Source organism: Mesoplodon bidens, assembly GCF_964165515.1.
Source record: "Mesoplodon bidens genome assembly, chromosome: 3".
NCBI classification, from domain to species: domain Eukaryota; kingdom Metazoa; phylum Chordata; class Mammalia; order Artiodactyla; family Ziphiidae; genus Mesoplodon; species Mesoplodon bidens.
Genome location: NC_138178.1, coordinates 75,171,839 through 75,197,653, shown reverse-complemented (window position 1 = coordinate 75,197,653; position 25,815 = coordinate 75,171,839). Strand labels below are relative to the sequence as shown.

The 25,815-nt window shown below is 40.5% G+C and overlaps 1 protein-coding gene across 1 annotated transcript in view; it reads right to left on the bottom strand.

Annotated features, from left to right (window-relative positions):
* Positions 1 to 25,815, bottom strand: part of LOC308614447 (protein FAM169B-like) — a gene marked incomplete at its 3' end in the record, with an annotated part of 84,728 nt that overhangs the window by 13,601 nt on the left and 45,312 nt on the right. The window contains 1 exon segment of the mRNA XM_081228901.1: positions 21,818 to 21,995. Coding sequence (XP_081085027.1) covers positions 21,818 to 21,995 — 178 coding nt within the window.

Here is a 25,815-nt window from a genome sequence, read left to right as displayed (position 1 = left end):
CAAAAGGCACTCCCCTTTATTGTTGGTGGGAATGCAAAATGGTACAGCCACTCTGGATGACAGCTTGGTGGTTTCTTTTCTTTTTTTTTTTTTTAATTTTTGGCTGCATTGAGTCTTCGTTGCTGCATGCAGGCTTTCTCTAGTTGTGACGAGTGGGGGCTACTCTTTGTTGTGGTGCACGTGGCTTCTCATTGCAGTGGCTTCTCTTGTTGTGGAGCACGGGCTCTAGGCGCATGGGCTTCAGCAGTTGTGGCACACAGGCTAAGAAGCTGTGGCTCACAGGCTCTAGAGAGCAGGCTCAGTAGCTGTGGCGCATGGGCTCAGCTGCTCCGCAGCATGTGGGATCTCCCCGGACCAAGGATCGAACTCGTGTCCCCTGAATTGGCAGGCGGATTCTTAACCACTGCGCAACCAGGGAAGTCCCATTTTGGTGGTTTCTTACAAAACTAAACCTACTCTTACCATAGGATCCAGCAATTGTGCTCATTTATATTTACCTGAAGGAGTTGAAAACTTATGTCTACTCAAAAACCAGCACAAAAATGTTTATAATGCCTATATTCATAATTACCAAAACTTGGAAGCAACCAATATATGCTTCAATGGGAGAGTGGATAAATAAATTATGGTACATCCAGATAATGGAATACTAGTCAGTGCTAAAAGGAAATGAGCTATCGTGCCATAAAAAGATATAGAGAAACCTTACAGCATATTACTAAGTAAAATAAGCCAATCCACAAAGGCTACATAGCATACAATTACAATTATATCTTCTGGAAAAGGCAAAACTACGAAGGCAGTAAAAATATTAGTGGTTGCCAAGGTGTAGGGGAGAGCAAGGGATGAATAGGTGGAACACAGGATTTTTAGGGCAGTGAAGCTACTCTGTATGATGGTACAATGATAGAACATGTCTTTATACATTTGTCAAAACCCACAGAACGTACAACACAAAGAATGAACCCTAATGTAAACTATAGACTTTAGTTAATAATAATGTATTCTTATGGATTGAATTGTGTCTCCCCAAACCTCCAGTACATCAGAATGTGTCTGTATTTGGAGACAGGGCCTTTAAGAGGTGATGAACTCAAAATGAGGTCTTTAGATGGGCTCTAATCCAATCCAGTTGGTGTCCTTATAAGAAGAGGAAATTTGGACACACAGAGGGACATCAAGAATGCACACACACACAGGAAAACCGTGAGAGGACACACCAAGAAGATGGCCATCACAAGCCAAGACATAGGCCTCGGAAGAAACCAAACTTGCCTACACCTTGACCTTGGACTTCCAGCCTCCAGAACCGTGTGAAAATTAATTTCTGTTGTTTAAGCCACCCAATGTGTGGTGCTCTGTTACGGGAGCCCTAGTCGACTAATACATGCATCAATATTGGTTTATGAATTATAATAAATGTACCACACTAATGCAATATGTTAATAATAGAGGAAACTCTGTGTGTGTGGAGGGGGATGAGAACTCCCTGCACTTTCTGCTCAATTTTTCTATAAACCTAAAACAGCTTTAAAAAGTAAAATCTGCTAATTTTTTAATGTATAAGGTATTTTTAAAAATGAAGCTGGACCCTTACTTCACATCATATAAAAAATTAATTCAAGATGTATCTAGACATAAATATGAGAGTTAAAACTGTAAAGCTTTCAGAAGAAAACACAGAAGGAAATCTTCACAACCTTGGGTTAGGCAAAGAGTTCTTAGCTTTGACATCAATGGACACAACCAACTGGTAAATCTGACTTCATCAAAATTAACTTGGTACTTCAAAAGACACCACAAAGAAAATAAAAAGACAAGCCACAGACTGTAAGAAAATGTTGCAAATCACATTCCTGATAAAAGACATATCCAGACTATATAAAGGACTCTTATAGTCCAACAAAAAGAAAATCAACAACCAATTAAAAATGGACAGATGATCTGAACAGACACTTCTTCAAAGAAGACATACAAATGGTTAATAATCAGTGAAAAGATACTCAACATCATTGGTCATTTAAAAATGCAAATTAAAACCACAATGAAATGCCACTTTTGACCTACTAAATGGCTATAATCAAAAAGACAAGCGTTGACAAGATGTGGAGAAATTGGAACCCTCATATATTGCTGCTGGGAATACATAATGGTACAGAAACTTTGTCAAATAATTTGGCAGTTTCTTAAAAAGTTAAAACATATGCTAACCAAAGACCCACCAATTCTGCTCCTAGGAACCCACTTAAGAGAAACAAAAACATGTCCATACAAAGACATGTATGCAAGTATTTATACCAGCATTATTCATAATAGCCAAAAACTGGAAACCATACTGGTAAATGCATAAACAAAATGTGGTACAGTCATACCATGGAACATTACTCAGCAATAAAAAGGAATAAAATACTAATATATGCTGTAATTTGGACGAACCTCAAAAACACCAAGCTGAGTGAAAGAAGCCAGACACAGAAGACCACATACTGTATCTTTCCATTTATATGAAACATCCAGGAAAGGCAAATTGATGGAGACAGAGAGCAGAGCAGTCATTCCCTAGAGCTGAGATGGAAAGGGACTGACACCAAAAAGGCAACTTTTGGGGGTGATGGAAATATCTAAAATCTGGATTGTGGTGCCGGTTATACAACTCTCTAAATTTGCTGAAAAACAAGTCACTGAATGGTACACTTAAAATTGGCAACTTTTATGGGATGTAAAATTATACTTCAAAAGAACTGATTTGGGGCTTCCCTGGTGGCGCAGTGGTTAAGAGTTCACCTGCCGATGCAGGGGACATGGGTTCATGCCCCGGTCCGGGAGGATCCCACATGCTGCAGAGAGGCTAGGCCCGTGAGCCATGGCCGCTGAGCCTGCGCGTCCAGAGCCTGTGCTCTGCAACGGGAGAGGCCACAACAGTGAGAGGCCCATGTACTGCAAAAAAAAAAAAAAAAAAAAAAAAACCTGATTTGAAAAGATACAATGAATTGTGTTAAGTTGTATTAGAAAGATACAATTAAGTAAGGAAAGGGAAAAATAATAACTTTACAGTATAGAAAGGGGGTAGACATCCCCTTGAGTGATCAGGGTGAATATTACCAGTAGTAGTAACGTTGGCATCTTATACCCCACACCTGATGTGACCACGTGAGGAGAAGCATGCTTCACTGTGCCCTAAACCCATAACCCTGGTCAAATCATGAGATAATATCATACAAACCTAAATTAATGGACATTCCATAAATCTCCTGACAAGTACTCCTCAAAAGTGTCCAGGTCATGAAAGACAAGGAAAACCAAGAAATGGTCCCAAATTGGTCGGGGAGGCTAAGAAGACCTGAAGATTAAAGACAACAAAGACTCCTGATCAGATCCTACAAGAGAAGGACATTGCTGGAAGATCAGCCCATGTTAGTTTCTCAGTTTTGACCATTGTGCCATGGTTATGTAAGACGCTAACATTAGGGCAAGGTGAGTGAGGATATAACAGGAACTCTCTGTCCTATCTTTGCAACTCTTCTGTAAAACTAAAATTATTTCAAAATAACAATCTGGGGTGGGGCAGAGGAACACTGCACCAGTCCTTCCTAAAGGCTCATCATACTTTCAAGTTGGTCAAATAACACCCATCTCAATTCACAAAGCAACAAATTGGCCTCTTAATAAGAATATTAATGAACTGTAATAAGAATATTACAGCCTGATTGTGAACAGGGCTGAGAGAGTAAGCTGGTTGCACACAAATGGACTCCCCATTCAAATTCAGAACATAAAATCCTAGGAAACCTTCCCACATACAATAGCACAGAACAGTTGGTAGGAACCCTAGCCATGATCTAATCTACTCTACCCATTTTAGAGACATGGCAGCTGACAGGGGCAAGAAAGGCTCAAAACATAGGACTTGGCTCATTTTTGTCAGTAACAGCTGCCCAACTGGCTCTCATTAGCTCATGGGGAGTGTTGATACCACAGCAAAGAAATTAAAGGGAAGGAGACAAAAAGGATAGAAATGAATTAAAACGAAAACAAAGATACAACATAAAGTATTTTTTAAAAAATTAAAGAGTTGCTAAAGCCAGAAGGAAGACAATTCATAAAGCACATTAGGAATTAAAATAGATACATCACTATAGATGCGGCAGAAATTTAAAAGGTAAGAGAATACTGCAAATAACTGTAGGCCAATAGATTTGAACAGATGAAAAGGACAAATTCCTAAAATACAACCCACCAAAACTGACTCACAGAAAAACAGAAAAACTAAAGTATCCTATGACCATGGAAATCTGAACGCAGTAGTTTAAATCCCTCCCACACTGAACACACAAGGTCAGGTGACTTTAGAGATAAGTTCTGCCAACTTTCCCAGGAAAGCCTTCCAGAGCACAGAAAAAGAGACATTAGTCCCTGACTCAGCCTATGAGCACAGTGTAACCTTTGCAGAGAAAAAGATAAAAAGCAGATGACGATCAGATAATTAAGCAAATAACAGTAGTTCCTGAACATAAGACAAAAAACTTAAACCAACAGTAGCAAACCGAACTCAACAAAGTTACTCCACTGGTAACTGGTTTCTCTGCTCATGCCCCAGGTTGTTCTGGGGGAGATACAAATGATCAATAAGGTATCCAGGGTGAAACTACCACCCCCAGGCATGAACTAACACCACACAGAGGGCTTTTCCATCAACAGCCTGGGAGGACCTGAAGAAGGAACCTCTGTGAGGATAAGACGAAGCCCACCAAAGAGTAAAGGAGGGGGCACCAGCAGGCTATCCCCCTAACAATACATACCCCAACAGATCAAAGACAAAGAGGAAGACAGTTACTCTAGGAAGAGAGGAATATATTCTTAGGATACCTAAGACAGACGGTGCACCATAGGGAAGTGAGCAGCCAGCCAGGAAGTAGCAGAAAAAACTGTATCTGCTTCAAAAAGATTTGTCAGGAAGGAAGACGACATAAAAGACAAGTGGCAAGACAAATGCCATAGTGTATTTCCACTGCCCGGATGTCTTGACACCCAAGACCTGGGCACCGGGAAAGTTAAGGTGTGGGTCCATAGAACGCAAAAGAGCCAAGTGCCCGGCCAAAGCTCTCTTCACACTTCCTTTTGCAAAGCTGCATTTGTGCGGCTGTGAGCACCCGTCCGGGTTTGTACTGCTAATCCCCAAAGGCAATACGCTGACAGTAGCTGCTTCAGACACTCGGCTCTGTGGAGCATTTTAAGAATAACTGCTCTAAAAATCCAAATGCAGGCCAAATAGTCACAGTTGCTAGTCCAAGACATTAAGTGCAAACAATAAAGGTATCTGGGATACTCTTAAACCTGGGAAACTCAAAACAGTAGTAGCTAAAAGTGTTAACTTTTGCTAACCGTTGACACTCTCTTTTCGTGACAATCATACTGCATGTCTGTCGTGGGCCCGCTTCACAGGGTTAGAGCCACACTCCCTGGGCACCTGGGGCAGCTGAGCAACTATTGACGATACCAGTAAATGGTCTGGATGTTCCCGAATTCTCCCCACCGAGGAGCATTACTAACATCAATTTGGATAAAATCTTTTTTTTTTAATATGAGACATTTAAACTGTATTCTCTAGAACAGGGGCTGGCAAACTTTTTCTGTAAGGGTCAGGTAGAAAATACTTCAGGCTTTGGGGACAACCACTCACCCCTGCAGTTGTAGAGCAAAATCAGCCACACACAATACGAATGCACGAAGCTGTGTTTCAATACAATTTTATTTACAAAAACGGACGACAGGCAGAATCTGGTCTACAGGCCATAGCTGCCAACACCTGCTCCAGAAAAACATCACTTTTAACAAGCAAGAATGTTCAGAATCCTATTTGTATAATAATCGTCTTTTCTCAGAAACAACTGAAAATAATGCAATAACATGAACCACCCCAAAACAAGATATACTTGGAGATAAGCTTTAGTTATATTGTTTCCTCTTTGAAAAGTATCATTTCTTTCTATATGTTTGACTATTATAACAGGAGTTTATAAGGTGCCGTAAAATTAGATTCTTTTTAAAAATATTGAAGAAAAACTTATTTGCTTAAAGGAAATAACCTTGGCCAAGTTGGATTTATCCCAGGTGGTTTAACATAAGAAAATTTGTATCAGTAATTCATCTCATTTGTCAATTACAGGAGAAAGAACTGCTTGTTTAATGTAACACTGGACTCTGCACATTATCCAGTTCATATGACACAGAACATAGGAAAAAAATTTTAAAGCAAAAGAAACTACCACTGAAAATGCATGCCTTAGGTGAGTGGGTCTCAAACTCTAGAATGAAACATGAGAGTCACCTGGAGGGCTTGTTAAAACAGAGATTCTTGGGCCCCATTCCAGTACCGGGTGTCTGGGGCAGAGCCTAAGAACTCCTGTGGCCCAGGACAGAGAAGCAGCACAGAGTGTGCTGCTGGAACATTCTATCCATTAGGCATTATCCATTATGCAGCAATGAAGGGCTGCCTGGTGGTCCTGACTGGAGGTATTCCAGCCCAGGCTGAGACCTTATCAACTGGATCCTCCCATGGATGATTATGGGGTGTCTGCTCAGCCACGGTTTTTCTTTAAAACTGCCCCTACCACAGCCCCAGTTAAAGAGCTGAGGCTAGGTGGCCATATCGGAAGCACGAAAGCCTGCCCACCAAGGTGGACCCATGATCCACAAGAACTCAATCCGCGGGCCAGCTGGACCAACCTGATTCTTTCAAGAGGTTTTGAATGAAGTGAAACTGGGACTATAATAGGTCTCAGCCCTTTAAGGCAGTACAGGTAGACCTGGGTGGGCATCACGGCAAACTACAGTCAAGGTTATGAGGAAGCAGGAAACATAAGTGAGCAAAGGAAGCTGGCTTGCAAAGATGAGAATGGAGCAGCAGCTGGGTGCCCATCCCAGCATAGGAAGCCAGTCTGCGCCCCATGAACTTCCCCTGCACCCTTCCAATACCCCATCTTGCAAGCCCTTCTCTTCCTCGCGACAGCAACCCCTTTCTCATCGGACAGCGGAGCTGGTACCTGAACCTACACCACATTCCCACTACTCCACTTTTGCAGCTTATGTCTCCACTAAAGTCCAGAACATGGCATGAAGGCCCCCTGCTTGAGGGGACAACAGGGTAGGAGTGGCCTGTGACATGGAGTATCAGGGGGAGGGGAGAGCAGAAGGCCCTGGTGACCAGCAGGGCAGCTGAGGCCACTTCAAGGCATCACAGCCATCTCACAGGTCACACGCTTGTCTAGATGGCAAATCACTTAACTGAACACTTTTAAGTGCCATTCCTGTTTTTACGATTTGCTTTAGTGTTGGGCTTTCAGGAATCTGAAACACAAAGCTGTTCATTATATATTTTTATATAAAAGCAAAATACTTACTAGCCCTGCCTTAAATCGGCCGACTCTCCACTTACCAGTCCAGTGTTTTTTTTCCTTTAATGCTGTCTTGTGGACTAATGGTTTGAGGGCAAAAGTTAAAGTAAAACCCCACTAATTTTGGTTATCTAGGGAGAATTTCAGCATAAAATAATGAAATGACTAAAGTTGCAATATTTTGTAAGAAAGGCAATTATGGAACTATCAAACGAAGGGAGAAACTCAAACTGGCCCATTAACAAATGTTCCCAAAGAGAGCTCTGCCTGAAAAGATCTCATTCATTCTATACCAAGGCACCCACTTGTTTCAAAACTGAATGTTCTCCTCACACTAAAGAGGCACATACTACTGACAGACACAATGATTTGGGTGAGTCGCAAAAGCATCATGAAAAAGTGAAACAAGTCAGTCTCACAAGGCTACATACGGTCTGGTTCCACTACATGACATTCCAGAAAAGATAACACTACAGTGATAGAGAACAGATCAGTGGTTGCCAGGGGTTATGGGTGGGGGGTGAAGGGGTGGAAAAGATTAGAACAAGAAAGAGTTTCAGAGGGGGGTGGAGAACTATCCTGTATTTTAATTATGGTTGTGATTATAAAATTCACGGAACTGAAAAGCCAAAAAAGAGATCAATTTTACTGTCCGATAATTTTTTTAATAATACTTAAAGTCACACACATACAAAAATGAATGTGCTTAGAAACAATGTATACTCTTAAAAAGGTGCAACCTGCCCCTGCCCCGTGATCCAGTTTATGCAATGAATCTGCATATATTCTTTTCCTCACAGAATGAAATTATAAGCTGCAGCCTAGCTGAAACTAAATTAACAGATATTCTGAATCATGTGGATCTAAGCTAATGAAGAGAAATTGTACTGCTGCAAAGTTGGGAAGCATGCCATGTGCTACGCCCATAACCTAGGTATCAACACAACACTACATGAAGCTGTGACAAGCACCAAGGACAATGCCACGACTGAAGAAACACCATTAACTGTTCTGAACTTTTGAACTATAAACTCCTCCTATAGTCAATTAAACCACAAGTACTTGCCAGTGATTTTTTTCACAAATCATATGTTTAAAATAATAAAACGTTGTAAATAATATCTATTCACTATCTAATTTATTTTTTGCTTAATTTACTGGCATGTTGCTAGTATCAACCGTTTTTTAATTCATTCATCAAAGCAAATCCCTCTCTCAACTTATAGAAAGGGATGGGAAAGCAAGGAATAAAATTCTATGATTCATCTCTGGACAGAGTCCCCATCAGATGATGATGGTAAATTAAGTGGTCATGCAGAGTCTCAGATATAATAACTATTTTAAAAACAAATTTTTAAAAATCACTCACAGATACCATAAGGCATTCAAAAGCACATAGAAACCAGAAGAAATTTTAATTTCAGAAAATTGCAAATGAAATAGGTTAAAACCTGTGAGTTTGCAGCTTACTGGCCACAGGGTATAACTCAACCCCCAAGGCTACAGAAAATATTGGTGGGAAACGCTGCAGCCTTGCCAGCTAAAGGCATCAAAGATCAAATTTTAGGACTAGGAAAGTAGCTGTAAATTTAAAGGCTCAGTGGCAACATGGAAACCACAGAATGAATGAAACCTTAATTCAGAGCAACTGCCCTAATCCCTGGCTCATAAATAATCTACACATGAGTGAAGGAGAACCCAGAGGACTCAACCAAAAGAAGTCAGAAACCAGAGAGATATCCACCCTTGAAAGATGGAACTACACATGATCAGATCTGTGACTCTGGTGCTTTTCTTAACCAAGTACATTCCTCAATTTGGGCAGCTCAACTGGCAGAAAGCTGAAACCAAGTGGGTTTGACGGGTAAGGGTACAGAGCCCAAAACCAGCAGACACAAGGAAACCACAGGGATCAGCAATGTCCATACCCATATCTTTGTCTGGCCATCAACTTTGCAGGCACAGGGAAGACCTCTACAGAGCGAGGCTACAGAAGCAGCCATGAGACATCGTACTAACACATGTCAGCAGCTACATATCAAAGGAGACAGAGTTTGTGATTTGAATCCAGGCAAGCCAAATACCTCCCAGATGAAAAATCCTCAAAAACACACATAAAAAGTCAGAGTTGCTGCAATATATCTGCAACATCTAGCCTTCAACTAACACATGCAAAGAAACAGGAAACTGTGACCCACACTCAGGAAAAAAAAAAAAAACAGATATAGTCAATATAACTGATTTTATCTTTTTTCTTTAGATTTATTTTTTATTGAGGTAACATTGGTTTATAACATTATATACATTTCACATGTACAATATATTTATACTTTTGAATACCCTACACTGTGCTCATCACCAAAAATTTAGTTTTCATTTGTCACCATACAGTTGATCCCCTTTATCCATTTCACCCTCCCCCCTTCCACTCCTTCCCCTGTGGTAACCACTACTCTGTTCTCCATATCTAGGTGCTTGTTTTATAAGGTTTGGTTTGTTCATTTAATTTGAGGGGGTTTTTTGTTTTTATATCTCACATATGAGAAATCATGCAGTATTTGTCTTTCTCCATCTGACTTATTTCATTTAGCAAAATGCCCTCAAGTTCTATCCATGTTGTCAGAAACAGCAAGTTTTCATCTTTTTATGGCTGCATAGTATTCCATGGTGTATGTATGCCACATCTTCTTCATCCATTCATCTGCTGATGGGTATTTAAGTTGTTTCCATGTCTTGGCTGTTGTAAATAATGCTGTGATGAACATATATCTTTTTGAATTAGTGTTTTCATATTCTTTAGAAACTCAGATGTAGGATAGCTGGATCATATAATAGTTCTATTCTTAATTTTTTGAGGAATCTCCATACTGTTTTCCATAGTGGCTGCACCAGTTTACATTCCTACCAACAGTGTATGGGACCATACAAAAGTTACCTTTTCTCCACATCCTCGCCAACACTTGTTATTTCTTGCCTTTTTGATAACAGCTATTCCAACAGGCATGAGGTGATATCTCACTGTGGTTCTGATTTGCATTTCCCCAATAATTAGTGATGTCAAACATCTTTTCATATGCCTGTTGGCCATCTGTATGTCTTCTTTGGGAAAATGTCTACTCAGATCCTCTGCTCATTTTTTTTAATCAAGTTGTTTATTTTTCTGTTGTTGATTTGTATGAGTTCTTTAAATATTTTATATATTAACATTTTATAAGATGTACATTTACAAATATCTTCTCCCGTTTGGTAGTTTATCTTTTCATTTTGTTGATGGTCTCCTTTGTTGCATGGAAGCTTTTAAGTTTGATGTAGTTTATTTTTGCTTTTGTTTCCTTTGCCTGAGGAGACAGATCTAGAAAGATATTGCTAAGACCAATGTCAAAGAGTATACTGCCTATGTTTCCTTCTAGGAGTTTTATGGTTTCAGATCTTTCATTCAAGTCTTTAATCCATTTTGACTTAATTTTTGTGTATGTTGTGAGATAGTGTCTAGTTTCATTTGTTTGCATGTGGCTGTCCAGATTCCTCAACACCATTTATTGGAGAGACTATCCTTTCCCCATTGTATGTTCTTTGCTCCTTTGTTGTAAGTTAATAGTTCGTATGTGTGTGAGTTTATGCCTGGGTTCTCAATTCCATTCCATTGATCTATGTATGCTTTTCTACAAATACCATGCTGTTTTAATTGCTATAGCTTTGTAAAAGAGTGTGAAATTAGGGAGTGTGATACCTCCAGCTTTGCCCTTTTTCTCAGCATTGCTTTGGCTATTTGAAGTCTTTTATGGTTCCACATAAATTCTAGAATTTCTTTGTTTAATTTCTATGAAAAATATCCTTGGCATTTTGATAGGGATTGCATTAAATCTGTAGATTGCTTTAGGTAATATGGATGTTTTAACAATTTTAATTCTTCCGATCCATGAGCACAGGATATCTTTCCATTTATTTTTGTCTTCTTCCATTTCAGGTCTTTCACCTCCTTGCTAAATTTATTCCTAGGTATTTGATTCCCTTTGTTGTGATTGTAAATGGTATTATTTTCTTAATTTGTCTTTCTGCTAGCTCATCATTAGCATATAGAAACATAACACATTTTTGTATGTTGATTTTATACCTTGCAACTTCACTGTATTTGCTTGTTATTGCTAACAGCTCTTTGGTAGAGTCTTTAAGCTTTCCTATATATAAAATCATATCATCTGCAAATAGTTTTACTTCTTCCTTTCTAATTTGGATGCCTTTTATTTCTTGCCTAATTGCCCTGGCTAGGACTTCCAATATTATACTAAATAAGAGTGGCAAGAGTCAGTACCCTTATCTTGTTCCTGATTTTAGAGGGAGAGCTTTCAGTTTTTCATGACTGAGTATGATGTTAGCTGTGGGTTTATTATATATGGCCTTTTTATGTTGAAGTATGTCCCTTCTACCACTTTATTAAGAATTTTTATCATAAGTGGGCGTTTAATTTTGTCAACTGCTTTTTCTAGATCTACTGAGATAATCATATATTTTTTATCCTTCATTTTGTTCATGTGCTGTATCATGCTGACTGACTTGTATATGTTGAACCATCCTTGCATCTCTGGAATAAATCCCACTTCATCATGGTGTATGAACCTTTTAATGTACTGTTGGATTTTATCTGCTAATATTTTGTTGAGGATTTTTACAACTATGTTTATCAGAGATATTGAACTATGTTCATCATAGACATATAACTATTTTCATCACTGTGTGTGTGTGTGTGTGTGTGTGTGTGTGTGCTGTCTTTGTCTGATTTTTGTATCAGGATGATGCTGTCCTCGCAAAACAAGTTAGGAAGCATTCCCTTCTATTACATTTTTTGGAAGAGTTTGGGAAGGACAGGCATTAAAGCTTTGAATATTTGGTAGAATTCACCTGTGAAGCTGTCTGGTTCTGAACCTCTGTTTTGGGGGGAGCTTCTTGACTACTGTTTCAATCTCTGTACTAGTGATCAGTCTAGTCAGATTTTCTGTTTCTTCATGATTCAGTCTTGGACAGTTATATGATTCTAAGAATGTGTCCATTTCTTCTAAGTTGTCCAATTTGTTGCATATAGCTGTTCATAATATTCTCTTGTAATCCTTGGTATTTCTGTGGTATCCGTTGCTATTTCTCCTCTTCTGATTTTATTATTTCTTTCCTCCTACTGACTTTGGGCTTTGTTTGTTCTTCTTTTTCTAGTTCCTTTCAGTGTAAGTTTAAATTGTTCGAGATTTTTCTTGTATCTTGAGGTAGGCCTGTTTACTATAAACTTCCCTCTTAGTACCACTTTTGCTGCATCCTATAAATTTTGGTATGTCATCTTTTCATCTTAATTTATCTTCAGGTAATTTTTTTATTTCTCCTTTGATTTTTTCATCAACCCAATAGTTGTTCAGTAGCACTTTGTTCAGTCTCCATATATCTGTGATTTTTTCCAGACTTCTTCTTGTAGTTGGTTTCTAGTTTCATAACATTGTGATCAGAAAAGATGCTTGATGTGATTTCAATCTTCTTAAATTTACTGAGACTTGTTTTGTGTCCCAACATATGGCCTACCCTTGAGAAAGTTCCATGTGCACTTGAGAAGACTGTGTATTCCACTGCATTTGGATGGAATGTTCTATACAAATCTATCCAATATATTTGGTCTAATGTTTCATTTAACACCTCAGTTTCCTTGTTGATTTTTTTGTCTGGACAATCTATCCAGTAATGTAAGTGGGGTGTTAAAGTCCCCTACTATTATTATGTTCCTGTCAATTTCTCCCTTTAGGTCTGTTAATAATTGTTTTATATATTTTGGTGCTCCTATGTTAAACGCATATATAGATATAGATATAGATATAGATACATGCATTATATATACATATATATATCAATCACTTAGCTTCCTTGATAAATTGTCCCCTTTATTATTATATACTGTCCATTTTTGTCTCTTGTTACCTTTTTTGGGCTTTAAGTCCATTTTGTCTGCTGAGTATGGCTACACCCACTTTCTTTTGACTGGCATTTGCTTGGAGTGTTATCTTCCATCCCTTCACTTTTAGCATATGTTTGTCTTTTAGAGCTGAGGTGAGCCTCCTGTAATGTATGGTTGTTTCTTGTTTTTTTTTTTTGTTTTTTTTTTGTGGTACACAGGCCTCTCACTGTTGTGGCCTCTCCCCGTTGCGGAGCACAGGCTCCGGATGCGCAGGCTCAACGGCCATGGCTCACGGGCCCAGCCGCTCCGCGGCACGTGAGATCCTCCCAGACCGGGGCACGAACCCGTGTCCCCTGCATCGGCAGGCGGACTCTCAACCACTGCGCCACCAGGGAAGCCCTGTTTATTGTTTTTTAATCCATCCAGACACTCTGTGTCGTTTGATTGGTGAATTCGCCCCATTTACATTTAGGGTAATTATTGGTAAATGAGGACTTATTACTGCCATTTTATCTTTTGTTTTCTGGTTTCTCTATATCACTGTTGTTGCTTTTTCCTTGTGTTTCAGCCTGCCATCTTGGTTTGGTGGTTTTCTATGATTTTTTTTCAGTTTCCTCATTTTTTATGTTTACTGTCTCTGCTCTAGATTTATGTTTTGTGGTTACCACAAAGTCTGTATAAAATGCCTCATAGATAAAATAGTCCTTTGTCTGCTGATCGCATCTTATCTTCATTTACCTATAGGGTTTCTGACCTTTTCCCCTTCCCCTTCTGCATTTTTGTTGTCTCAAATTATCCCTTTTCATGTTGTGAGTTTGTTGCCAAATTGAGGTAGCAATAAATATTTTTTCTGATTTTCCCCTTTTAACCTCTATGCTATAATAAAATGTTTAATACCTATTCTGATAAAGAGTTACAATTTTCTGGTTCTATGTATCACCTTACTCAAAGTTTTGTATCCTTTTACCTTCTTGTTTCTGGTAGAAGAGCTCCTTTCAACATTTCTTGTAAGGCACATCTAGTGTTGATGAACTCCCTCAGTTTTTAGTTACCTGGAGAAGTCTTTATTCCTCCTTTATATCTGAGTGATATTATTGCTGGATAAAGTATTCTTGGGTGATGGTTTTTATCTTTCAGTATCTTAAGGATGTCATTCTACTCCCTCCTGGCCTGTCGACTTTCTGCTGAGAAATCTTCTGATAGCCTCTGTGGGTTCCCTTGTAGGTTACCATCCTTTTTTTTCCCTGGTTGCCTTTAAAAATTCTTTTTTTGTCATTGACTTTTGACAAGTTTAATACGATATGTCTTTAAGAAGGTCTTTTTGCATTGAGGCAATTAGATGTTCTCTTAGCTTCATGGACATGTATATCAAGTTTCTTCTCCAGGTTTGAGAATTTCTCAGCTATGATTTCTTTAAATAATCTCTCTGCTCCCTTTTCCCACTCTTCTCCTTCTGGGATACCCATAACCCTAATATGCACCCTTCTTAAAGAGCTGGATAGCTCTCGTAGAATTTCCTCATTTTTTATATTTTAATTCTCTTCCCTCTTCTACTTGCATCATTTCTAGATTTCTGTCCTCGAGCTCACTAATTCTCTCTTCCATGTGGTCTGATATATTTCCAGTGCTTTCTAATGCATTCTTTATGTTGTTTATTGAGTTCTTCAGCTCCAGAATTTCTTCTTGGTTCTTTCTTAGAGTTTCAGTATCTTCAGTAAAGTATTCCTTCTGATCATTAATTTTATTCCTGAGCTCACTGAACTGTCTTTCTGAGTTTTCTCATAGCTCAATGAATTTCTTCATGACACCTATTTTGAATTCTTTGTCAGTTAAATTGCAATATTCTGTGACTTTAAATTTGGCTTCTGGAGAACTGTCATTTTCTTTTCGTGGCATGGCGTTACTTTGGCTCTTCATGGCACTTGAGTTGTTCCTCTGCCCATGCATTTGAAGTAGCAAATACCTTTCTGCTTGATTCTAATGATTCAACAGGTTAGAAATTAGAGGTCTTTCTTCTGTTTTCCAGTAGGTGGCGCTATAGCACAAGTTTATGGTTTTCCTTACCTGAGCTGCCTCCAGTTATGTTTGAGAGTTGGCACATTCTACCCTCCACCACCTCTGTCAGAGGTGTGGCCCGTGTCCTCATTATTGCTTCTTGTGGCTCCAGGGGTCAATGATGCCTTCCTGCTGCTAATGTCACTGGGATGATGGGCTCTTCCCTGGCATCCAGGATCCCCTGAGTTGTAGACTCTGCTGCCACACGGGGAGGATGAGGGTGGGCAGAGCAGGGGTTGCACAGGCACCTGTGCTATGCCCAGTGTTCTAAGGTTCACAGACTCCATCACTGGGTGTGGAGGAGTAGGGGGCCTGAGTTGTGAGCATGTCAGTGGCTGGAGGAATGGGGTCTCAGGCCCCACTGCTGCTGCTGCCCAGTTACCTGTGGCTGCAGGCACCACTGCGGCTGCGAGGCCAGAGTTGTGCTCACTGCCTCCCCTGATGTTATGTGTTCTCTGGGGCTATGGGCTCAGCTTCCATGGCCAGAGAGCTGGGCTTCTGTTCCCTCGGTTCTGCCTCCCCTATGTGTTCCAGTCCACCCACCTTTAAATGTGCAGATATGTGGAAATCTCTGGCATCCCAGTGGGTTGAGCAGAGGCACCTTTGTTGAGCTGTGGATGCTTTACTGGTTGTTGACTGAAAGGGAGCTTTTCACTCTGTCATGTTGCTGATGTCACTCTAATATAACTGATTTTAAATAGGCCCAGATGTTGGATTTGGTAGACAAAGAACTTAAAATAGCTTTACAAATATGTTCAAAGAATTAATTTTTCAAATTAAAGGGAAATATATGCTCAATGAATAAATAGAGAATCTCAACAGAGAAATAGAAACTATACAAAACAGAAATTATACAGCTCAAAAGTACAGTAACTGAAAATTTTAAATAGGTTCAATAACAGTTTGGAGATGGCAGATAAAGTTGAATATGGTTCAACAGAAATTATCCAGCCAAAAAAGAGAAAAATGTTTGAAGAAAAATGAACAAAATTTCAGAGACCTGCAAGACAATGTGAAGCACCCCAAGGTACATATAACTGGAATCCTAGAAAAAGAGAAAATAGCACAAAAATTTGAAGAAATAATGGCCAAGAACTTCCCGAATTTGGTAGAAAACTTTAAAGATTCAGAAAGCTCAACAAACTCCCAAAAATATAAACAAAAATAAAATCACTCCTAGACAAATCACAGTTAAACTGCAAAAAAAGCTAAAGAGAAAGTCTTAAAAGCATTCAGAGAAAAGTGCATGTCATATATGATGAACAACAATAGATTAACTGCTGACTTCTCACCCAAGACTATGAAAGCCGGAGGATACTGGAACAACGTATTCAAAATTCTGAGGGAAAAAAGCTAACACTAATTATTCTACATCCAGCTAAACAACCCTTCAAATATAAAGCGAAATAAAGGCATTTTCAGTAAACAAAACCTGAGAGAATTTACTGCCAGCAACTCCACTACAAGAAATGCTAAAGGAAGTACTTTAGCCTGAAGGGCAACTGGGACCTATACAAAAAAATTGTAATGGTAAATACGTGGTAAATATTTTTAAACTATATATTTTTTCTTAACATCTTTAAAAGATATAACTACTTAAATTAGAACTTATAAGTCAGTAGCAACAGATTTATAACAAACAGATCTAACATATAACAATAGCACTATGTAAATAAAATGATGGGTACATAAAAATACACTATTGCAAAGTTTCTATATTTTACCTTAAGTAATTCAATATTCACTCTAAGTTAATATAAGTTTAAGTTTAAGATGCATATGTAATCTCTAGAGCAACAACTTTAAAAAGTACAAAAATATAAAGCTAGAAAGTCAAGAGAGAAATTAAAATGGAATAGTAAAAAGTATCTGATTAAGGGCTTCCCTGGTGGCGCAGTGGTTGAGAGTCCGCCTGCCGATGCAGGGAACACGGGTTCATGCCCTGGTCCGGAAGGATCCCACATGCTGCGGAGTGGCTGGGCCCATGAGCCATGGCCGCTGAGCCTGCACGTCTGAAGCCTGTGCTCTGCAATGGGAGAGGCCATAACAGTGAGAGGCCCACGTACCGCAAAAAAAAAAAAAAAAAAAAAAAATCTGATTAAAACAAAAGGAGACAGGAAAGAAGGAACAGAGAAAACCAAAAAGAAACAGAAGACACAAAACAAATTGCAGCAGAGAAGATCTAAGTACAATCATATCAATAATTAAATGTAGGGGACTTCCCTGGTGGCGCAGTCATTAAGAATCCGCCTGCCAGTGCACGGGACATGGGTTCAATCCCTGGTCTGGGAAGATCCCACATGTTGCAGAGCAACGAAGCCCACACACCATAACTACTGAGCCTGCACTCTAGAGCCCATGAACCACAACTACTGAGCCCACGTGTCACAACTACTGGAGCCGCATGCCTAGAGCCCATACTCCACAACAAGAGAAGCCACCGCAATAAGAAGCCCGCGCACCACAATGAGAGTAGCCCCCACTCGCCACAACTAGAGAAGCCCGTGAGGAACAACATAGACCCAACGCTACCAAAAATAAATAAATCTTAAAAAATTAAATGTAGGGCTTCGTGGTGGCGCAGTGGTTGAGGGTCCGCCTGCCAATGCAGGGGACACGGGTTTGTGCCCCGTTCTGGGAGGATCCCACATGCCGCAGAGCAGCTGGGCCCATGAGCCATGGCTGCTGGGCCTGCGCGTCCGGAGCCTGTGCTCCATGACGGGAGAGGCCACAACAGTGAGAGGCCTGCGTACCACAAAAAAAATAAAAAAATAAAAATAAATGTAAATAGACTAATGTTCCAATCAAAAGGCAGAGATTATTAAAACTAGATTTAAAATCCAAGACCCAGTTGTATGCTGTCAACAATACACAAGGTTTAAATATAAAGACATAGACTAAAAGTAAAAAGCTAGAAAGAATATATTCTGTGCAAACAGTGAGCATAAGAAGATGAGGTGGCTGTATTAATAACAGACAAAATAGACTTCTCAACAAGAGATATTACTGGAGACAAGTGGAAGGACACTTCATAATAACAAAATGGTCAATACATCAGGCAAATATAGCAATTATAAATTAGATGTGACTAATAACAAAGCTCCAAAATACACAAAGTAAAAACTGACAACTAAAAGAAGAGATGAATCCACAATCATAAAGACTTTAACATACTTCCCTCATAAATTCATAGACTTAGACAAAAATATTAGTTAAGAATATAGAAGATCTGAATGACACCATCAATCACTTTAACCTAACCAACATTTCCAAAACATGAAACCAAATACCTACAAAATACACACACTCTTTCAAGTCCATATGGAGTGTCTACCAAGATAAACCATATACAGGGCCGTAAAACAACTCTCAATAGTTTTCAAAATATTAAAATGTTACAGACTCTATTATCTTATTGCAACAGAATTAAGTTAGAAATCAACAAAAAATAAAACATCTGGAACAGCTCACAAATATCTGGAAATTTAAAACTCACTTTTAAAGGAACCATAGAAATCACAAAGTAAATTGGAAAATATTTTGAACTGAATTATAATGAAAATTGGTAAATGATAAATTAGACCACTAAAATTTAACACTTCTGCTCTTTGAAAAAATTATTAAACCAAAATGAAAATGTTTTCAAAATATATCTGATTAAGAACCAATATCTAAAACACATAAAGAATGCTCAAAGCTCAATAATAAGAAAACAAATAACCCAATAAAAATAGGCAAAAATATCTGAACAGGCACTTACCAAAGAAGACATATGACCATAACAAAAGCACATGAAAACACGATCAATATCATTAGTAAAATGTAAATTAAAACCAAAATTAGACATCACTTCCCATCTTGCAGAACGACTAAAAGTACAAATACAACACCAAGTACCAGCAAAGATGTAGAGTGATTGGAACTCTCAAACATTGCTGGTGGCAAGGTCTATATAATTATTCCATGGAAATGCTTTTATTCTCTCTCTCCAAAAATAAGCTAGTTCAGAAACAGGCAGTAAAAAATGTTTTTAATTGGCAATGTATACCTGAAAAATATATTTTATTTACTTAACTTTCTACTCATTTGATACTTTTTAATATATAAATTTATTTATTTATTTATTCATTTTTGGCTGTGTTGGGTCCTCATTGCTGCGTGCGGGCTTTCTCTAGTTGCAGCGAGCGGGGGCTACTCTTCGTTGTGGTGCAAGGGCTTCTCATTGCAGTGGCTCCTCTTTGTTGTGGAGCATGGGCTCTAGGTACGAGGGCTTCAGCAGTTGTGGCACGCGGGCTCAGTAGTTGTGGCGCACAGGCTTAGTTCCTCCACGGTAATGTGGGATCTTCCCAGACCAGGGATCGAACCCATGTCCCTTCGTTGGCAGGCGGATTCTTAACCATTGCACCACCAGAGAAGCCCCTCATTTGATACTTTTTAAACTAACTCAATTGTTGAGTAACTAACAGTCAACTGCCGCTTAAAAAAATCAGTTCATGGATGAAAACAACAATACCTAGTAAGCAGCTTCAGAGAACTTTCCATCAAATTCGTGGAATTCGTCAGAAATGAAGAGGAGGCAGAAATCCAAGCACCTAGACTGATCTGCCCCAACTCAACACCATAATATCCTCCTTCCACTGCAAGGTTCTGGGTCTGCCTTGGGAAGAATGAGGCAGCCACATCCAGCCTCTGCTTAATTCTCACAGAACAAAGTCTGGGGTATCACTGCAACCAGGAGCAACAGCAGCAGTGGGCAAGACCAAGGTCAAGCTCTTTCTGCCCCTTAGCTGTGGTTCTCACACATCGGGTTGGAATCTGTTAACAGTTTTTGTTTCTATTAGTAGGACATCTACAGCAGAAATGATTTAGCTACAGATTTAAGACAAGCCATGTGGTAGAAAATGACAACAAATGGGTCTCCCAAGAAAGAGGAATTACAAAATACTTCCATTTCAAGTATTCTCCAGATCCTTGGTCTATCTAAATAATGACTAAAGAATACAGCCACCCCAAAAAGTGAAACAGTACATCAAAACAAAGGACAGGGCTTCCCTGGTGGCGCAGTGGTTGAGAGTCCGCCTGCTGAGGCAGGGGACGCGGGTTCGTGCCCTGGTCCGGGAGGATCCCACATGCCGCAGAGCAGCTGGGCCTGTGAGCCATGGCCGCTGAGCCTGCGCATCCGGAGCCTGTGCTCTGCAATGGGAGAGGCCACAGCAGTGAGAGGCCCGCGTACCACAAAAAAAGAGCAAGAAAAAAAAAAAAAAACAAAGGACAAAGGGCTTTCATGACCCAAGGAGCTGAAAGACACAGGCACTTCAGCCTCTATGACTGACCTTGACGAATAATTAATTACATGACTTGCTTGCGTGGGAAACTGGTCATCTCACACCACACCGAGAGAAAAAATTGAAATGCAGATTTACTCCATCCTGGACAGGTGGAACACATACACAATGTGAACACAGCTCAAAACCATAATCAGAGCCTTTTTATCCCCAGAGAAAAACACTCAACTCAGACAACAGCATATCTATGGTGGTGTACCTGGAAATTTTATTTTTGCTAAAATTCAGAACTTTGTAAGAATTAAATGATGGGGCTTGGACCAGTTGGGTCAGAGATGTTGACAGCCTTTCAAAATCAAAGAAACTATTAAAGAAAGCAACGTTAAAGAAGAGACTGGGGGCTTCCCTGGTGGCGCAGTGGTTGAGAGTCCGCCTGCCGATGCAGGGGACATGGGTTCGTGCCCAGGTCCGGGAAGATCCCACATGCCGTGGAGCGGCTGGGCCCGTGAGCCATGGCTGCTACGCCTGCGCATCCGGAGCCTGTGCTCCGCAATGGGAGAGGCCACAACAGTGAGAGGCCCGCGTACCGCAAAAAAAAAAAAAAAAGAAGAGACTGATCTCTTAGACAAAATAGTACAAGTTCCACACTCCCTGCTCATCACAGCCCCTAAAAATAAGTCCCAGGATTTTACCCTAACCTCGTTATCGCGGCCGACCTCCCTCTCTTCTGAGGTAATGTCTATAAATCTTGGCATCCAGTGTGCCTTTGCACCACATGTCAGCTATTAGCAATGGCATTTTTCCTGACAGCTAATTGGTAACATTAAAGAAAAGAAACGAAAAGCGTTGTGCTTGCAAAGTCATTTTACAACCATTAACAGCAACAAGTATTTTACGGGGGACATGGCACTGCCTGGGAATCCAAGGACCATGATGAATTTTCACTCTGCCAGTAAAACGAGGAATGTGGTGAAAATGAAATCCATACCTTCAGCTTATTTACACGACAGCTGAATTAGTGATACTTCTCGTGCCAGAAGAGTCTCTCCAAGTAACGTTTGGGCTCAGGGAGTCCTCCAAGGCAGGCAGACACCCAGAAGCCTCCCCCCGGAGCCTGAAGTGGCAGTGACCCCACACGGCCGCGTGGCCCTTACCTTTCCTTTTGGTTGTGTAAAATCCAACAGCTGCTCCGTCTCTCCACAGAATTTTAGCCTCCTCCTTCACAGAGTGAGGTAAAAAAAACATGTCATCATCATCCAAATTCCTCTCCAGTCTTCCAAAAATAACGACGTTTAGAATAAAAAGCACAATCCTTTCCCCAAATGACTGAACCTTTGAAGGAAAGACAAAAAGAACATCTAAGTGAGACAAGAGGGGAAAATCAGACACAATAAATTCTATGCTTGGAATCAACCCACACCCTGGGGCCAGGTGTGGGCTCCCCCACCATACAGTTCCTCTCATGCTCAAGATCCAAAATGCGGATCATAGTTTCTCACGGAGGTTTTCCCACCCCTGACCTTTCACACGTGCATTGGCCTCCAGGAGCAAGGAGCATGGCCAGAGGGGCCTCCTGGGTCTCCAGGACCACAGACATGGAATGTGAAGAGACAGAGAACAATCAGTCACATGCCAGTGAAACCGGAGGTTACACAGAGGCAAGAATTTCAGCAGAAACCCTGGGTGTGTCCAGAGATAAACCCAGTCTGCCATTTTTAACAACAGCCCCAGAATTCTGACCCTCAGAAGGAGGGTAATAATTGGGGATTATTATTGGTGTCCAGTTGCTACACCAAGAGCAACTGATTTTCAATGGCTTGTGACAGATTTTGAGCACAAACTAGAGTCCCAACCCCAGAGAGTTACTGGGACCCAAGGCCTAGCCCATCCTAAGGCTACAAAATAGAACTGTCTCTCACGCACTGCAGTGTCATAACAATTGAGGAAACTGTATTGTGGTCAAGGTCAGGCCCACAAAAGAGCTTGACCATTAACAAGTCAAAATGATTTCCTGCTCCTGCCTGTTCATATTCTCTGCATTTGTATAGCCCACGGATGGCACAGGTGTGGCATAAATGAAGGCCTCCCACTCCTGCACTCACAGCAGACATAACTAATCAATCCCCACTCTATGTGGCTGAGCCTGGATATGGTCTCAGGATCCTCCTAAATGCAGTCTCCCAGACAACTACAAGCAACCGCTAAAATGTGGCACTTGAGATGAAACCAATCAGCTAGTGACAAAGTGACGGTATTGTTTTATTAGCTTTTGTTTCAACAACATTGCTGTGTGACAGCCTAAGGGTGTGGGTGTTTGTCACCCCTTCCTATGCAGCACCATGAAATCAGCAAGAGTATTACCTGGGCTGAGACTGCCACCCACCTGCTACCATTCGATTCCCACCACCCGCCAGAGAGGTCCTGGTTTATAGGTGAGGAAATTGAAGCTCAAAGAGGCTAAGCAATTACATGTACTGATTTCCCTGCCTTGTTCCAAAGAGGCCTTAAGACAGCTGGACAAGGCAGGTTGTCCAGTCAAAGGCAGGCAGGTTTGCAACACCAGACCAGGACTTCTGAGTCCCGGGCCAGGGCACCTGCTGCAGCCCAGCCAGTGGCTCCCTTCTGCACTTTCATCCATTAGAGCTTTGGGAAAGGGAAGTTTGATATAAATATGAATGTTTGGTTTTGTATTTAATACTGGACCCTTAAATGTTTATTATCATCACCATCATCATTGTGGTCATGGCTTCTTGGCCTAGATTTTCTGGGAGATCTTCAGCAACTCACAACGCCTTTCAGTTTCCTCCACTAATCAAGGGAGAAGACTGCTTAAGTGGTCTCTCAGACACTTGTATGTTTTTCAAATGCTCCAATAATAAAACTAAGTCAGCTTGCAGCCCTCTAGCAAATGGCACAAAGTGTTTAGTGCCAATAAACTTATTAATTGGCCCAGAATGCAAAATATTTCACCTTCATCTGGAGCCAAATCTTAGATGAGAAAAAGATTTGCAAAAGCCACACCAGCTTAACTCTGAGAAGCCACCTCAATTTTGTATCTCAGACAGTAGCAGCCAAATCAAGTTCAGACTTTAAGAATAACTAGTTCATCACAAAACCCAAGGGGTGTAATGTGGGAGGCTATATTTTTCAACTTATAAAACCAAAAAGTTCAGAGGAAAGCCAGAAGAGAAAAACAGATTGCATCTGGCAGAAGGGAAATATCCAATCAAAAACTGGCAGGAGAAAAAAGGAGAAAAAGAAAATGCACTTAATTTGTCCAATTTCATTACAGGGGGAAAAAAATGTGTGACATGTGATTCTGACTTAGAAACGTTTCTGAAAACACAAAACTAAGAACCAGTTCTAATCCCTCAATTAGGACCACTAATTATGTTAACAGAAAGAACACTAAGAAAGTTGGTTTTTTGTTTGGTTTGGTTTGGTTTGGTAATTTGTAAAGAAGAGCTGGCTAAGAAACAGAATGTAATTAAAAGAAAAAAAAAAGTCAAGACACCAAGTTCTGTAAATGGAGAGGGAAACTATCCCTACATACAGCTGGGGCAGACAGATCTTTACAACCTGCTTCATTAACTGGAATTAACATCCAAGTATCTATCTGTTCACAACATAAGCCACATTTTCAGAAAATGTGAGGGTTTTCCTCATCTAAATTTAGAAGAATTGATACACAAGGGAAGTGACCACTCTTGCTCTGAAAAATATATATATATATTTAAAAAGCAAATCAAACTCTTCCTGGGATTCAGAACACCCAACCGCTCATACCACCTGCTTCATGCACAGACAATGACACACACAGAGAGATGTGTGTGTGTGTATGCCCGGCAGCACCCATTTGCTGAATCTCCAGCCATCGTTAACTTACCGGAAGAAAACCCTTTCAAAGTAGTATCTATCGGGCTTCTCTGGTGGAGCAGTGGTTAAGAATCTGCCTGCCAATGCAGGGGACACAGGTTCGAGCCCTGGTCCGGGAAGATCCCACGTGCCGCGGAGCAACTAAGCCTATGAGCCACAACTACTGAGCCTGTGCTCTAGAGCCTGCGAGCCACAACTACTGAGCCTGTGCTCTAGAGCCTGCGAGCCACAACTACTGAGACCACGTGCCACAACTACCGCAGCCTGCATGCCTAGAGCCCATGCTCCGCAACAGGAGAAGCCACCACAATGAGAAGCCCTCGCCCTGCAATGAAGAGTAGACCCTGCTCGCCGCAGCTAGAGAAAGCCCACGCACAGCAACGAAGACCAAACGCAGCGTAAAATAAAATAAAATAAATAATAATAATAATGTCTATCAAGTCAATTAAAACCAGACCAGAAAACATCCTGCAATTTGTGACAACATTGATGGAAGTTGAGGGTATTATGCTGAGTGAAATAAGGGGAAAGACAAACACTGCATGATCTCATACATGTAACATAAAGGAGCCAAACTCATAGCAACAGAGACTAGAGTGGTGGTTGCCAGGAGCTGGCGGTGGGGGAGAGGGAAAGATGGTCAGAAGGTTCAAACTTCCAGTTATAAGATGAACAAGTTCTGGGGATCTAATATACAGCATACTGATTGTAGCTAATGATACTGTATTACATACTTGAAAGTTGCTAAGAGAGTAGGTCTTAAATGTTCTCACCACAAAAAAGAAATGGCAATTATGTGATGTGATGCAGGTGTTAACTAACACTGGTCGTAATCATTTTGCAGTGTATCAAATCAACGCATTTTGCACCTTAAACATACACAGTGTTATATGTCAGTTATATCTCAACAAAGCTGGGGGAAAAACAGACTTGAAAAAGACAACCCATAATCTAGGGAGAAATATTTGTTAATCGTATATGCAATAAGAACTTGCATCTAGAATATAGAAAAACTCTTACAACTCAACAGGAAAAAGTCAATCCAATTAAAAAGTGGGCCAAGGGGGCTTCCCTGGTGGCACAGTGGTTAAGAATCCGCCTGCCAATGCAGGGGACATGGGTTCAAGCCCCGGTCTGGGAAGATCCCACATGCCATGGAGCAACTAAGCCTGTGTGCCACAACTACTGAGCCTGCGCTCTAGAGCCCATGCGCCACAACTACTGAAGCCCATGTGCCTAGAGCCCGTGCCCTGCAATGAGAAGCCCGCACACTGCA